The 17,370-nt window shown below is 39.9% G+C and overlaps 1 protein-coding gene across 1 annotated transcript in view; it reads right to left on the bottom strand.

Annotated features, from left to right (window-relative positions):
- Positions 1 to 2,148: 2,148 nt before the first annotated feature.
- LOC125342815 (vomeronasal type-2 receptor 116-like) overlaps positions 2,149 to 17,370 on the bottom strand; it is a 31,980-nt gene continuing 16,758 nt past the window's right edge. Inside the window, exons 2-4 of the mRNA XM_048335121.1 lie at positions 4,964 to 5,158; positions 3,967 to 4,090; positions 2,149 to 3,071 (exon numbers count right to left, since the gene is read on the bottom strand). Of these exons, the coding sequence (XP_048191078.1) occupies positions 2,149 to 3,071; positions 3,967 to 4,090; positions 4,964 to 5,158 (1,242 nt within the window). The remainder of the gene's footprint in view (positions 3,072 to 3,966; positions 4,091 to 4,963; positions 5,159 to 17,370) is intronic.

Raw genomic sequence — 17,370 nt, 5'->3', positions numbered from 1 at the left:
GAAAAACAGGAGAACGTGGCTTATCATTGTTGTTATTTTCTATATACCATGTGAAATTACGTGCTTTTTTGGTTTTGTCTTTATTTCCCCTGGTTTTAACCTTGTTGTCTGGTTAACTGATTTTAATACCCTGAATATTTTGTATGCATCTAACTAAACTATAGAAGGGAAAGGGAATACCAAAGTGGAGAGACAAAGGAGAAAAAGACAAACCAATGCAACAGCAATACGTACAAAACTATATGGTGAGAACCAACTGTACAATTTGTGGGCTGGGGATGGAAATGGGGTGGAGGGAGGTAAATAATTAAAAAACAATAAAGAAAAAAAGAATAAATAATCTGTCCTTCTTGGAGATGGAAATCCTTTATTGAATAAATAAAATAATTGAATTAATGAATTCCTGGATTGTGTTGTGTGAACATGATTTATAGGAGCTAAACTTATGTTGGCAGAACACACGGATAAGAAAGTGGATTGAAGCCTCACATCCCATTGAGTGGATGATAAAGTTCAAAAGAACTTTAGTTTTCTCATCTATAAAGGGATTCTAATAAGAAAAGCTGGGGCAGTGGGGGGGGGTCAAAATTTCAAAATCAGGAGGCAGAGACATCCCATGAGAGCAACCGAACTCTTTCTGCTCCTCAGCCATACTGCCCAGGATGATGGAGGGACTATCAGATTGCAGAACAAATTTCCCCACAACACCTAACACTACCTTCAGCTTCATTTTTGTCCCCAGACCAGAGATAAAGGAAAATGGAATGATCTCAGGAATGTTCCCAACACAACAACAAATGCCAGAATTTCCCAGTTGAGTCCTATTGACCTGAGAAAGGAATCTCTGCTCTTTTGCATTTTATGTCTATGTCAAGTGTAGTCCAGTCGACTTAACATATGGCTTTTCTTGGTGCCCCAAATCTGTGTTGCTGAGGAGGGATAAGATACAGAGGGGTGGGGCACAGTTAGTTCTGGTTCAGGGTTTTGCCACATGAATCAGCCTCATAAGGAAGGCAATCTCAAAACACCCAGCTGACCAAAGACAGGCAAAGGTGGTGGTCCCAGGAGGGAGCGGGATCTTGCCATACTACATGAAAAAAAATGCTGGGCACGAGTAGCGCACAGTTGTCTTCCTAGCTACTCAGGAGAGTAACATCGAAGATCAAGTTCAAAGCCATCCCAGGCAGAAACGTTCTACTCAGACAAAGCTGGAAGTGGTGCTGTTGGTCAAGTGGTAGAGACCTAGGCTTGAACAAGAGAAACTCAGGGACATCACTCAGGCCCAGAGTGCCAGCCTCAGAACTGGAACACACACACACACACATACACATACACACACACACACACACACACACACACACACACACCTAGAGAAATCCTGCAATTTACTATGTCACCTTGTGAGTGCAAGGTGTCTTGATCCATGACACCACTTCCCTCTTTCTCCCACATCTCTCCCAAACTACCCTCTCATGTGTGCTAGTTTCATTTCCACATATAGGCATCAAATAATAGGAATTCTTTTGTCCACATTCCCTCTGTCCATTCATTTACCCTGATTCCCCTTGACCTCTTTCCTCTCCCCCACAACACAAGTCCTGGTATTCTGGGTGTGTGTGTGAGAGAGAGTGTGTGTGTGAGTGTGTGTGTTTGTGTGTTTGTGTGTGTGTGCTTCTCCTGGGGCTGGAACACAAGGCCTGTGCCTTATCATTAAGCAATTATGCTTAAGAATATTGTTCTTCCACTTGAGACACAGCTCCACTTCCAGATTTTTGCTGGGGGTTTACTGGACATGGATTCTCAGAGACTTTTCCTGCTGGGGCTGGCTAAGAACCATGGTCCTCAAACTCAGTCGGCCACCTGATCATCAAGGATTTGATGAGTGACAGTGTGCCAAAGGCTGATACACTTTGTTTTTCTTCAAATATCTCTGAAACAACAGAAAACTGGAACAAAGTGCTTAGTAAAAGCAAAGAACAAAAATATATGAAATGAAACTCAAATTGACCTGTCTCTATCTACAACTGATGATTGTGCCATTACTATAAAAATGAGTAAAAGCAGCTTATTTATTGAAATGATTCCAAGTATATAAATTAATATCTAATGGCAAAAGAAACCCGCATGAAAAGATATGTAACTTTCTTCTTAGGAGGGCTTAATGTGCCCAGGGCATTTTCTGTCCCTAAAGCCATGCACAAAATTTATATCAGGCCTTATCAAGATGATGTAGCACTTGGGGACAAAGATGCAGCCCAGAAGCCCTGCACTGGAGGCCAAGATGGAGAAGACCTCCACAGCCACCATGATCTTGCCCTTGGCACTGTGGTAGACAGGCAGGAAGGTGAGCCACACACTGCAGAACACCAGCATGCTGAAGGTCAGGAACTTGGCTTCATTGAAGGTGTCAGGCAGGTTCCTGGCCAGGAAAGCCACAGTGAAGCTGGCCAGGGCCAGGGAGTCCAGGTATCCCAAGACAGAGTAGAAGGCCATGAAGGAGCCCTTGTTACACAGGATGATGATGTGGCTATGTTCAGAGTGTATGTCTGTTTCAATAAAAGGTGGGGAGGTTCCCAGCCAGATCCCACAGAGAGTCACCTGAATCAGGGTGCAGAGGGGAATGATGAAGTTAGGAGCCCCTGACACCAGCAGCCACCTGATACTTCTCCCTGGAGTAGTGACTTTGAAGGCCAGAACCACAGTTAGAGTTTTGGCCAAAACAGCAGAAACAGCGACAGTGAATACAACTCCAAATGTGGTTTGCTGTAGAATACATGTGACTGTGTTGGGACGGCCAATAAAGAGCAAGGAACAGAGGAAACAGAAGATGAGGGAGAGGAGCATGGTGTAGCTGAGAGCCTGGTTATTCGCCTTGACAATGGGGGTGTTGTGATGTTTCACAAAGACCCCAAGAACAGCTGCAGTGACTGTAGATAAACCAAGAGCCATGCAGGCCAAGGCCATCCCCAATGGCTCCCCATAAGCCAGGAAGCTTGCAGATCTTAGGAGGCACTGGTTTCTCTGTGTGTTGGCATACTGGTGATCTGGACACTTCACACACTGCTCCATGTCTGGTGAGGAAGACAAAAAGCCATAATTCCTTTCCAGTGCTTAAAATGAAATTAGGAAATCCCTATCTAGAAAAAATTCTGACATATTGATAATTACTAGCATCAAATTCATAGGACCAAGTATTACTAGGCTTATTTAGTATTATTTTTATAATTTCATTATGTTCCTACACTTAGCTCTAAATTCTAGTTGGAACTATTACTATGAAAATCATTCATTTTCTTGTCTGCCATTCCTAATGTCCTAACAATAATTTTAGACATCTCTTCATTCTTCCATACTATTTTTCAGCCATTTTGGACACAATTCAATATCCTTATTTAAAATGAAGACTAAAAGATGTTGAATTTTTACTGTCTCTGTTTCATGTAGATAGGAGCACTGTGGTCCTTCCTTGTAATTGTAATATAGCTCTTCCTACTCACCTGTAAAGCACTAGAGAACAGTGATTATAATTATTCTTTGAAGCTATACAGTCAGGCCATGCAGAAGAGTTGAACCAAACAAGAGCATTTTCTCTGCTTTAATAACAGTTCTGGACAACTAGGAAATAAAGATCTGTGTTTCCTGTATAATGTAAAAAAAATGCTAAACATGGAGTCCTCATTATTAACAGGATTTTGTATTCTATATGATAGAAAATATTCTAAAATGACTCAGTATTTAAATAAACATACAGACATTATACTAGAAAAAGTTAATCCTATATACAATTCAGAACCCATGATTTTTTTTTCTTTTCAAGAAGCAGTATCATCCATTGTTTTAATTCAACTACTAAGTGAATGATGGAAGACTTTTTCTGCAATTCCAGTACATGACATTCGTAGTCCTGTGCATTGTATGTGTGGCACCTGGAGAGAACCTGTATTTCGCCTTCTGCGGTGAACTTACCTGTCCCATTAGCCATCTCATTCTCTGTGCAAGGGGTACAATCAAAGCAACAGGCAGCCTTTCCCTCCTGCAGGGATTTCCTGAATCCAGGACCACAACTCTCACTGCAGACAGAAAGAACAGGCTGAAGAACATAAGATATGTGTCAGAAACTTTTAGGCTTTTCCTAACATTCCCAAAGTTTCCTTATTTGAAGGACTAATTCACTGACTGGATTTATGTGTTGATATACTACACTAAGGAAACAAAGTCGTTCAAATTCTTTAGAGTAGTATATCAATACACATAAATCCAGTCAGTGAATTGAATGCTGCTATGGATTCCACATTCTGTCACCACAATAGCTTTAAGTGCTACCTCATTCAATGATTCCTCTCATGAAAGAGATCTAAGTAGCAGCTCAAGTAATTATTAAATGAAATCACCAGAAAAGGGAACAAAATAAACCTTTCAAATACATAAAGCAATTCCTTGGTACTTCATTGGTGTTAGAACCTTGCTAAGAAACATGCAATTTGTATTTTATGAAAATATTCAAAAATCACATTTAGAAACAAACTGAATTTTTCTTGGAGGGTGCTGATCCTGAAGCTTGAAATCAGTGTCCAAGCAATGTCCTTGAGCTATTTTGTTTTCAAGATTAATGATCGGCTGCTTGGTCTACAGCTCTAGCTTAGTTTTGAGGTGTTTTAGTGACATAGATTCTCACATATTCTTTTGTTCTGGTGGAGCTCTAAAAAGAGTTATAATCTGAGATTTGAGGATGTCAACCTCCCAAAGAGAGAGGATTAGAAACCTCAGCCAGCACCCAGGAACACTTTTGTGGTGGTTAAATGAAAATAAGACTGTCACAGGTATTCCTGCTGGGCCTGAATTCAAACCATGACATTCAGAACTGAATAGCAACTATTACAGGAGTCAGTGCTGGCATTCAATCAAGTATACATTTGACTTACTTATATGCTCTTAAAATCATTACGATTAAATAACAACTCACCTCTGTAGTTTCTACGGCCCACTCTACCAAATCTTCAGATAAAGATAGTTGATGATCATGTAGAGCAAATGGAGAAAACTGTCCTATTTTCACCTTAAGATCAAGGCCTTGTGGAATATTCCAAGTGTTCACAATGTCATAATCGGCCTCCAATTTTCTTCTGTCATCTAAAATCACCTGGTCTCCAGCAGGATTCTGAAATTGGGTGTTCTTCAGAAAAGGGTGCAGCTACAAGAGATACATCATCTTATGTTGAAGTATATACCAGTGGTTAGACAGAAGAGCTGAATTAAGAAAAGCTCCCGAGGGGGTTGGGACTCTAGATTCAGACCTGCTGCATCAGTGATGAGCGTGAACCCAGGCTTGAGCTTGCAATAAAGACTCTCATGTGATTACAAAAAGAAAGAAAAGAAATAGAAAAACTCCGGATTGTTTTTTTATCTCTGATTCAGAACTCAAGAAAAGCCCAGACACCTGACAAAACACTGCAGAAGAAAGTCTTTGGAGAAATAAGAATAATTTTCCTGAAAGCTGGTCACACAGCAAAGTGCTAGAAGGGCTCTTTTCAAGAGGAAACTTTTTCATTTAAATAATCATAAATGCAGCAATTCTCAGGTGGCTAGAGTTTTCCACAACAACTAATTCTGTGGGTGTCAATAGTTGTACCTAGAGCTTGTTCACGTTTTAATTCCTAAAGGAGAATGAATCCATATTACTTATGAGAAATAGAGATACTTGTGCTCAGCAGTCCATCCTTAGAAACTCATTGGGAAAAGGTGATTATACTCTTTTCACAACATTACCTATGTGTATGTGGAAGTTATTAGTTACTAGAAGAAAGAATAGAATCATGGAATTTCTTTCTTTCTTGCTACTGGCCTGTTCTCCATAAGAGCACAGGAGCACAAGTCCAGAACCTCACAGACATTTATAGAAATTTAATTTCTTTAGTTTGGGGAACACAACTAAAATATTTAATTTCATGTGGTAACAAAGTCCTCTAGGAATTGAGTGTGATTATTGTGCGTGACATTCGAAATAGAAGGCCTTACCTGTGCAGGGGAAGGCACTGTCTCTTTTCTGTTTTCTATTGTCTGCACTTCTGTTTGATGGAGCAGCATCTCATGGAGAGCCTGGGCCACAGCATACACAGCATTGTATATATTGTAACTGTTTGCAGACATAGTCATGTCAAAAATGTGCCCAGGTAACCAATCCAAGGAGGCATCACGAGGACAGTTCTGCCATGTGACACAGTCAGACTCAGAATCTGTACAATTGAAAGAGAGAAACCACAGCCGAGCAAGGAAAATGTCTTCTGGGTATTTGGAAGGGTTCACTGCCTTGACAAAATCTGTGAATCCAGAAACATCTGGGTGATGGTGTGAAAAAGTGAGAGGGACATGGAATGAACCTCGTGTTAAAGATCTCCTCATTATGGGGGACTCCCACTGTGAGTTCAGGATACAAACTTTACCTTTTATTAAATACTGTTCAATAATAGCCAGGAAATCTACGGAGTCTTCCTTACCACCGTATATGATGAGGACATTTGCTGAAGATTTGTTAATATGGTTACGCAGTGATATGCTTTCAAATGATAGGCCATAGTTTGGGATTGCTAGCTCGAAGGCTACACAAACCCTGTTCTTGTCCATCTCTTCTTTCAGTAGAGGAAGAATCCACAAGCCATTCTCATCTAGAAAGGTTAACAGTCCCACCCAGTTCCATCTGAAGTAAACCAGTAAGGAGACCATGCCAGTGGCTATTGACGTGTCCTTTGAGGCCATCTGATAGAGAGCAGGGAACTTCCTGTGGTCATTCAGGGCCTGATCAAAAGGCCCAATGGTGAGCTAAAAGGCATGAAAATTGGATGCTCTATGAATGAGAAGATTTCTATTCATTACAATCTCAGACATGATGTATATTAAACAGTCTGTCGAACTACATGTCAGGATTATCTTTTACTTATTGAAATAACATTAAAAATTTTGGGGCTGGGGATTTGGCCTAGTGGCAAGAGTGCTTGCCTCGTATACATGATGCCCTGGGTTCGATTCCTCAGCACCACTTACACAGAAAATGGCCAGAAGTGGCGCTGTGGCTCAAGTAGCAGAGTGCTAGCCTTGAGCAAAAAGAAGCCAGGGACAGTGATCATGCCCTGAGTTCACGGCCTAGGACTGGCAAAAAATAAAAAAATTTAATATATGTGCAACATGCCAATTTGTTATTAAATTGTCTCTTTATCTTTGTCACTACTTCCAATAAATCCTCCTTTCTATTACACTTCCAGCCACATATTCCTAGCTCCACTTTCCCATATGTATCTTGAATAGTACTTTGTATTTTCCCACCCATTTATTTCCTATTCATTTGTTCCTTTGCACATTTCCTTAACACCCGCACCCTTCAGGCAACATATACTGTATTTGTCTGGTGTTCATTTGCATATTGTTTGTTATTTGATTAGAGAGATTGGAGCATGGAATTTCACATTTATGTTTAACCTACTTTATAGATTAATCATATATATTTATATAGATATATATAACTGATATGTGTTCTTCCCTTATCTCATATTTCATATTCATATGTTAGATTAATATTTATATATGACAAAACAATTGCCTCCTTTGTCTTCCAGAGCCTGCCTTACTCGTTTCAACATAATGTCTTTCACTTTCTGGTGGGAAGGGGTGTGTGTGTTTGTGTGATTGCACAGGATTATTTACTGCCAGAGCCCCATGCCCTTTCTTGCATTTTTTCCCCAGACTTGAACCACATGTTACTTTCTGGTTTTTGCAGGTAATTAGATATATGTTTCATAAGTAGCTGGGTTTACAAGTGTGAGACACCAACACCCAGCTCAGCATAAATTTACACTTTAAAACCATTTTCCATTTCCTGAATTTAAAAAAATTATTGATAATTTTTAAAACTCCAAATAGTCCCATTTTATGCTTTAAATTTTTAATTCTTTTCCAAATTATGGGAGCATAGATAGCCCATTTTCCTGATTCTTTGATATCACAAAATGTGATAGAATCATGAATGCAGTCACTAATTCTCATTCTCTTCTAAGCACCTGAAATGGCACCAAATTAGACATTCCTCCCATCCTCACCTGTGGAAACCTGTAGAGGTCCAGCAATGGGCCTATCTGGGCAGATGATACTCCTGATGGTCCTGTAAGTGCTCCTATAGACTTGCTGCCACGTATACACGAGTAGTTAGGAACCGTGTAGTTTCCAAAAAAGCAAATGAAGGAATTTTTAAATGCTGTTGGCAATCCATCTTCAACATTACAGATATCAAATCCCAGAGTCAAGTTATGTAAAAGAGCAGGAGTTTTGTTGATCTCTTCCATAGCAAAAGTCAAGGCCAAAACAAACTGATAGTTCTTGAAGGTGAGCCTGTGTAATTAGCATAGAAATTTCAGAGTAGTTGAAACATTATTTTGATGGACTGAATCCTTGCTTTTCTGCTAAAGAATATGTTAAAACATCACCCATAATGGAGATGGAATGTGTATATAGTGTCTAATGCTTGCATATAAGATGACATAAGGATATGCAGGTAACTTGTACTGAATGAGATTCAGAAAGTTATTTATGCCAAGAATAAGAGTTCATTTGTTCTCTGCTACTTCATGCACCACAGTGAAAACCTCTTGGACACTACAGATGGAATAGGCTATTTTGAGAAACCAAATATTCATTTTTTACTCAGCAGACAATATATTTTTATTAATTTAGTGATTTACTTTTCATTATTACTGTAGAGGTGATATAAAGAGGGATTACAGTTACATAGTTCACGTAATGAATAAAGAGTACATTCTTTTTTGAACCATGTCTCAAGTTTGGCTTTTTCTCCTGGTATTTATCCTCTGTTCCTACCCACAAGATATACACTTCATTTTCCATCTACTGTCTAGTGGGCAACACTGTTGTACTTGTTCACCTTTCTTCAACCTATTAGGCACACTGCATTATCCACTCAAATACAAACAGGACAAAAGGAAAAGAAAACAAAAACAGCAAAAATGGTAACTGAAAATGTCTAATTTCCTTGGAGTTCATTTCATAGAGTATTATTTTCTATGACCATCTGCACATAGCTAATAAGGATTTGTCAACCACTCCTATGCCTATACTCTTTTGGCCTCAGTGTGTGAATGCCTAGAGTCCTATAAAATTAGCAGAGACACCAAATACTCTGCTGTCTTTCCCTTGGAGTAACCACCTCCACCTGTGGCAGGGCCAGACCAACTAACAAATCCTCAGTTGAAGAGCATTTTTCAGAAGCAAAGTGGCATTTAAGATTCCATAGCAATCTCTGCTCACAGACCCAAAGTATTGAACAGCTTCCTGTGACATTAACCAGGACAAAAGACTTCAAATATCAGATGAGGGAATTTTATTTTCTCTTTTCTAACAAAACAAAAGGGATGCATCCAAATCTGATGACCTAATATTGGCGAGAGGAGCCTCCAACATGGGGGATGAGGAGAGAATTGTAAGCAAGCTTTATATTGAAATGCCAGTTGTAATGCCACCATTGCAAAGTGCAATGATCACTACTCTCTTCGTAATATAGTTAGATTGAGAAACTGGAAAGCAAAAATACAGGGGAGTAAAAATGACCAAATAACTTTCTATCTGAGATGTCTGTGAGTATAAACGTGTGTGTGGGTAAGCACATACATTCTTATGAAATTAAAAAAATGTTGTTTTCTGAAGGAAACAATAGAGGAAGGATGGAAATCCAAAAGATAGGATAAAGTGATTAGAAGGAAGTGTTTGTATATGTGAAATTTCATAATGGAACCCTATCATGTTAGTTATGTCATCTCAGGGTGAGAAAATAGAGACCTTGAAGAAAATCTAATTGAACATACACATATGGAGGATATGTTGATAAAGTTTTGTGAAAAGTTGACAACAGTATTACAAAAAGCAATTAATACGGTTTGGGGGGTTCAGTTGTGCTGATAGGTATAAGAGGCCAGAGGAGAGGAAAAAGAAAGCATTAATCTAGTGTGCATCTAGAGTTCCCTTAGTGGTTTAAAATCGAGAGAACAAAAGAGTGCATGGAAATAATATGAGGTGTTACTTACGGCTTGTCTTCATACTTGTGAGCACCACTGTTACTGAGGTCTGATCCCAAAGTGTAGAGAGGAAAAAACGCAACAATCATCACATCTCCATCCATGTGTGCTCGCTGCTTCATGGTGGAAAAGCAGCTAGTGCCAGCCAAGGAATTTACAGGGAGGGGAAACTGGAGAAAAAAGTGTATAAAAATCATAGGGCACATCCCTGAAGCATCTGCCTAGCTGAAATTCTGGCTGGAAGCGAGACCCACAGTGTCCGGTATGTATAGTCATATATCTTTGTACAGGTGCACATGTTTCTTTTTATTGATTGAGAGATACACTGTTGTCCATCTTTCCTTGTAGCCTCTTGTGAATCCCCAGGGACAATGTGGAAAACCCTTCTCTGAGGCTCTGCATCTGAGGCCTTGCATCCAGGAGAAAAATATTATTTGGAAAATGTGTTTGCCATTCTCCTTCTTTATCGCAGGTGCTGTGATTTCTCTCAGATCACAGATAGTGAGGCCCCAGGGATGAAGTTATTTTTGATGTATATGGTTTTACATCTGTGTCCAGAAACTTTTTGCATGAAAGCAATTTGGGTTGAAGCAACTGGATTGCATCAGAGTCTGCATGGTAATGCCCAGAAAACAAACTATGTCAGTGAACTATCAAACAAATTCTTATTTCATTGTATCCACAGGGTCAGTTCACACACGCAACGTCCATTACAGCCACCAGATATTACTAGTGGATTCAAGCTGGTTTCAATAAGAATTCCATGTGCACAGTCTGCCACAAATGCACCCATTTACTAATAATGCCCAAGGAAGCAGCAAAGCCGCTAAAACCTACAATTTCACTTCAAAAATTCAAGGTCCATGCCAAAATTGAGTTTCACATTTCCATTCTGCAGTTTTATCTTCGAAAAGGTCATGTGTACTGAACTTTCTAACATAGATCAAGTTATTCCCTGATTTACTTGTCTAAAAACATGTAGTGCATGATGAAATTCCTCTTTATCATAGGCTTAATCCATATTGAAACCAAGCCTATGTTTTCTGCTTGTTAAAATCTATTTAACCAAAATTCCATGCAGACGTTAGTGACCCTGGAGAAGACAGCTACCTCAGGGCAGTGAACACATTCTGCATGCCTGCAGTGTTAGGTGTGTATTATGGTACACTTGTCTGTTGACATGCAGTGCCTATCACAAAATACTTATCACAGTATACAGGAAGGACTTGGCATTATAAGAAATTTAAAAATGAAGGTGGAGGGGATGGCTATGCCTTTAAGACCTGGGACTGCAGGATGCTTGCCAACTCCCATCTCCTTAAGTGTTCTATCGGAAGACATGCCAAAGCAGCCCCACCCTCTCATCTGTGAGCACATTTCTCCTAATGGCGCTGGAGACCCTAGAGTCCTGGTCCTTAGGGGGGCTGTGGTCTTCGCCCATAGAGGAAGTGTCGTGACATCACCGTGAGGGACTGTTCATTAGCCAATCGTTAATACCCAGTTAGTGCCTCATCTTCCTGCAGCCATTACTGTTATATAAACCCCTCCCCTGAATAAAACCCTTTAGAAGCTGGCAGACCATTGGGCGGCTCCCCCAGAATCTCCATGTTAAGTGTCTTCCCTTAAATGTAATGGGGGCTGGGGACACGTGGCGATTTCAGCAGCCCTATCCCAGCTCAGCTTAGCCCGACTGGGACACTCCCTGCTCTCCCGCTGGCCAGAGCAGTGCGCAGAGCAGAGTGTCCCCCACAATTACAGGCTTGCATCTCCCCATGGGGGATGTGGAGGCATAGCCCGACAGAAGAAGAAGAAGAAAAAACCTTTCTAATGAGGTTGATAGTGGTCTATTATACCTGACTATTCATTACATTATATGGCATTTTGTCACTGAATTTATAGATTCTTGGAAGCATATAGAGAGGTGTCCTTGAAATGTGAACATGTATGCATGCAATGAGCCTCAGCCTCACAATGTAATAGTTGTGAATAATACCACAAATATATGTCTTGTGGAACAGACATACAGATTTCCCTAATGTGTCCATGAAATTAAATTCCTGTGATTTCTGTGTAAGTGCTCTTTTTCTTTATTCTTGGCAGTGTTTATTAGTCTTCTTGATGATAGATACTGTCACTGAAGTGAGATAAAATTCAGTGTCATTTGGTTTTGCATTTTCATTCTGCCAAAGATGTTTACAATATTTTTGTATACTTTTTTGAAATCTTTTTATACTTTTGTGACCCATGTATACTAATGGTTTTTGTTCTATTTCCAGAAGTTATTTTGATAATTATTATTTTGTATTAGATGCACATAGGCATTGAACCTAGCTTTTTTTTTTTTAACCAAAACGCTTTATTTCCAACTTTCTTCAAAGTCGGAGTGAGATCACAGCCCCTGTCAGCTTCACAAAATGATCATTCCCTCTTCAGTGAGGGAGATAGACAATCACTATTGGTAGAAGTGATGGCAAAAATTATTTCCCTTGGCTTCACAGCTTAGACCACAATATGAGAAGCATTTCTTTTCCTTTTGAAAAGTATGATATTCTTCACAGATATTTGTAGGTGAATGCTCCATGGACTAAGGATAGATCTTACATAGATTTTATTTTTTGTTTCATTTACTTATATTTTTGCACTGGTCTAGGGCTTGAATTCAGGGCTTGGGCATGGTCCCTGAGGTTTTTTAAAAAAATTATTGATTGATTAAATTTTGTTGACAAGGTGTTGTGCAAAAGGGGTACAGTTACATAATAGGGCAGTGTGTACATTTATTCTGATATCTTACACCCTTTTTTTCTTTCCATTCTCTACATCAGGTAGACATATATACAATACCCAGTGTACCAAAAACATATACAGTAGCCACGTGGAATATGCCAAAGGAAATTCACCTAGAAGTTTAAATATAACGTCAACAATAGAGATTGCTTAACCTTGTCTTATATAATCATACTTACATAGCTTTTGAGCTATTGTGATCCACTGAGAGATCTATTTTAGACCTTTTTATGTTTAGTAGTTGATTGGTTTTAGTTACATAATGTGAGTGCGCTGACCCAAACCTGTAGGAAATACCATTTCAAAGAAGTTTTCTGTTTCGCAGACCTGGTCTCTACTGTCTCCCCCTCCACCTACCTAAACAGTCATATATCAAGGAGATCATGCCCCTTTGTTTTCTATGTTCTAGGTTTGTCTCGATCAACATTATTTGTTCAAGTTCTGACCATTTCCCAGAGAATACCAATATTTCATCATTTCTAATTGCTATGTAGTATTCCATTGTATATAGATACCACATTATTTGGATCAATTCATCTGTAGAGGGTCATTTGGGTTGTTTCCATATTTTGGCTATTATGAATTGTGCAGTGATAAACATGGACGTGCAAATGTCTTTTTGATATCCTGAGACCTGTTGTTCAGGATAGATGCCTAGGAGTGGTATGGCTGGGTCATAAGGAAGGTCTATGTTGAGCTTTTTGGTGAACTCCAAAGTGGTTGTACTAATTTTCACTCCCACCAACAATGGAGAAGGGTTCCTCTTTCCCCGCATTCCCTCCAGCATTTGTTGTTGCCTGAGTTCAGAGAATAGGCCATTCTTCTCCAGCACAACAATGTTCATTACAGCGCAATTTGTCATAGGGAGAATCTGGAACCGACCCAGATGCCCCTCCATAGACAAATGGATCAGGAAAATGTGGTACATATACACAATGTAATTTTATGCCTCTATCAGAAAGAATGACATTGCCCCATTTGTAAGGAAATGGAAGGACTTGGAAAAAATTATACTCAGTGAAGTGAGCCAGACCCAAAGAAACATGGACTCTATGGTCTCCCTTATTGGGAATAATTAGCACAGGTTTAGGCAAGTCACAGCAGAGGATCACAAGAGCCCAATAGCTATAACCTTATGATCACATAAGATGATGCTAAGTGAAATGAACTCCATTTAATGGAAATGATTGTTGTGTCACAGTTGTAACTACTTTCAACATCCCATGTGTATCTGTAGTTTCTACTATTGATGATATTCTTGTATCACCTTCTTGTGATTGTATCTACACTATCTCTATAATCTTATCTGAGTGCATTGGAAACTGTGTATACTGGTATTAGAATTGGGAAATTGAAAGGGAATACCAAAATTGAGAGACAAAGGGTAAAATAAGAGAAACAATAACACAAGCAATACTTGCAAAACTGTTTGGTGTAAGTGAACTGAACACCTGGGGGGGGGAAGAGGGAGGGGGAGGGGGGTATGAGGGACAAGGTAACAAACAGTACAAGAAATGTATCCAATGCCTTACGTATGAAACTGTAACCTCTCTGTATATAAGTTTGATAATAAAAACAAAAAAATAAAAAACAAAAAAAGAAGAGTATAGGCCATTCTAAATGTAGTGAGGTGGTAACTCAGGGTGGTTTTTATTTGCATTTCCTTTATTGCCGGAGATGTTGAACATTTCCTCATCTGTTTCTTTGCGAATTTTATTTCTTCTCTTGTGAAGTAGGGATAGCTTGATTTCTTCTTTGCCAGTGTGGATCCATTTGATGCCCTCCTGTTGCCTTATTGCTATGGCTAGTGATTCCAGCACTATTTTGAAAAGAAGTGGGGAGAGTGGACATCCTACCTGGCTTCATAGAATGAATTTGGGATTTCTCCCTGTTTCTATTTTGCAGAAGAGTTTGAGGAGTATTGATATTAGCTCCTCATTAAAGGTTTTATAGAATTCATTGGTGAATCCATCCAGGCCTGGGCTTTTCTTTGTTGGGAGGCTCTTGATTACCCCCTGTATCTCTCTGTAATGTATTGGTTTATTTAGTTGATTTATTTCTTCTTGATTAAGTTCGGGCTGTTTATACTTCTCTAAGAATTGATGCATTTCTGTGAAATTATTGGTTTTTAGTTAGTAGAGGTTCTGGAAATAGTTCTTTGTTTGAATATTGTCTGTATTTGTTGTAATTTTTCCAGTGGAGACCCTGATTTTACGGATATGAGTCTCTTCTTTTTTTTTTTGTAAGTCTTGCAAGGGGTCTGTCAATTTTATTCATTTTGTCAAAGAACAAGCTTTTTGTTTTCTTTATTTGTTGAATGGTCTTTCTATTTTTCAATCAGATTTATCTCTTCTTTAATGTTTGTGATCTCTCTTCTCCTACTCATTTTAGATTCGATTATTTCTTGTTTCTCCAGATGTTTTAGTGTCATCTTGAGGTTATTCACCTGCGTTGCTTCCATTGTTTTAATGTGAGTGCTGAGGGGCAAGATAATTGCCCCTCAGCACTGCCTTAGCTGTATCCCATGGGTTTCTTTGTGCTGTATTTTCATTGTCGTTGTGGCTCATGAATTTGTTAATTTCATCCTTAATTTGGTCTGTGATCCAAGAATTAGATAACAGTGAGGGGTTTAGTCTCCAAGTATTTGTATAGCCTCTGTGGTATCCTTTGTTATTGAGGGTTACCTTGCTTCCACTGTGATCAGATAAAATACATGGGATGATGTCGATACTCCTGTATTTGCTGAAGTTCTTGGTGTGTGGGCTATGACATGATCTATTTTGGAGTATGTTACATGGGCTGCTGAGAAGAATGTGTGTTGGGTGTCTATAGGGTGAAAGACTCTGTACAGATCTATCAGATCCATTTGGGAAATGGTGCTACTTAGGTCTTCAGCTCCCTTGCTAATTCTCTGTGCGTTGGATCTGTCTCTTGGAGAGAGGGGAGTTTTAAAGTCTCCCACTATGTTTGTTTTTGGGCCGATCTTGTTGTGTAGTTCCGCGAGAATTTGTTTGACATATTTATGGCCTCTTTTGTTCTGTGAGTATACGTTTATCATCGTGATGTCTTGATTCTGGATTTTTCTTTGTATTAAAATGTAGTGTCCTTCTTTGTCTTTGAGTTGATTTTAATGAGAAGTCTAGCTTGTTTGAAATCAGGATGGATACTCCTGCCATTTTGGTAGGTGCGTTTTCTTGCAAGGTCTTACTCCACTCTTTCATTCAGAGCATTTTTGTCCCTTGCTGTAAGATGGGTCTCTTGAAGACAACAGATAGCAACTTTTTGTTTACAGATCCACTCTGTCAGTCTGCTCCTCTTTATCGGAGGGTTTATACCATTTATATTCAAAGAGATCATGGATAAGTGTGTTTTTTCCCTTCCATTTTCCTCTTAGGCTCTTTTTCCTCTCCCTTTTTTCTTGTCTTTGTTGATCTGCTCTTCCTGTTGGCCTTTGGCTCTTGTAGTTTCTATCTGTTTCTTTCTGGGGGTCCTGTCCTGCCAGGGCCAGCCGGCAACGAAAGGGAATCCTGAATGGGGGAGGGGCAAGGATTAAAGAAAAGGAAAAATACAAGACAAGAGAAAAAAGACAAGAGACAAAGATGGGGTCTGGGAGGTCTGCAGCTCAAGATTGTGACTCAAGACTGTAGCCATGTTTTATTCTTTTTTGTTTCTTTTTCAGGCAGGAGAGAAAGTTTATTACCAAACTGCTGGCCTGTGGCCAAGATGATCCATGGCCGGAGAGAAGGGAGAGAGAGTTACCCCCACCCAACCCTGCCTTATATCTAGGGCTGGGGCAAGGTGTATGGCCAGGTGGATTAGGATGTGACCTCAGGGAAAGGGGAGGGAACTGCCTCCAGGTCTGCAGGTTACCCAGGTAACTGGGTGGAGACTTAATGAGATGGGGGCATCTACATGGAGCTCTCAGGGAGAGGACCTAACATTCCAGCCTTTTAATACTTATGAAAAAGGGCAAAGACTCTCTGGCTGCTTCCTGCTGGGAAGGAGAGTTGGCATTAGGGGTAAAAGGCAGAAATGTGGCCCCTCCTGGAGAAGGCGAGCAGCAGGGTCCCTTGGTGGTAGATGCCAGTCCTTGAATGAAGCCTGTAGAAGTCTCATGAGGCAGGGGCTGGGCAAAAAAAATATTAAGGCAAAAGGAAGGGCTTAGGGCACAAAATTAAAAATTGGGTGGCTTGGCTAGTTCTTATACTCAGGAATGGACATTAGATGGGCAAGATACTTTCTCTTGATCCCCTGGCTCTGATTAATTTTGAAAGAGTGAGACAAAGTGACTCGATTTTGGATGTGATCATTTTCCTCTTACTCTACTCCATGATACTTGCTCCTGGAACTGGCTGAGTCCCAGTGGTCTAGGTGTTTGTTGCTGGGATGGCTTGCCCTCATTGGCATTCACAGGATTTGAACTCAGGGCCTGGGCATTGTCCCTGAGCACTTCTGCTTGAGGGTAGTACTCTACCACTTGAGCTCCACTTCCAGCGTTTGGCTGGTAAAAGAT

The sequence above is a fragment of the Perognathus longimembris genome, chromosome 27 (genome assembly GCF_023159225.1).
Source record: "Perognathus longimembris pacificus isolate PPM17 chromosome 27, ASM2315922v1, whole genome shotgun sequence".
NCBI classification, from domain to species: Eukaryota; Metazoa; Chordata; class Mammalia; order Rodentia; family Heteromyidae; genus Perognathus; species Perognathus longimembris.
The sequence above is the reverse complement of the archived record's forward strand: the minus strand, read 5'-3'. Positions and strand labels throughout refer to the sequence as shown.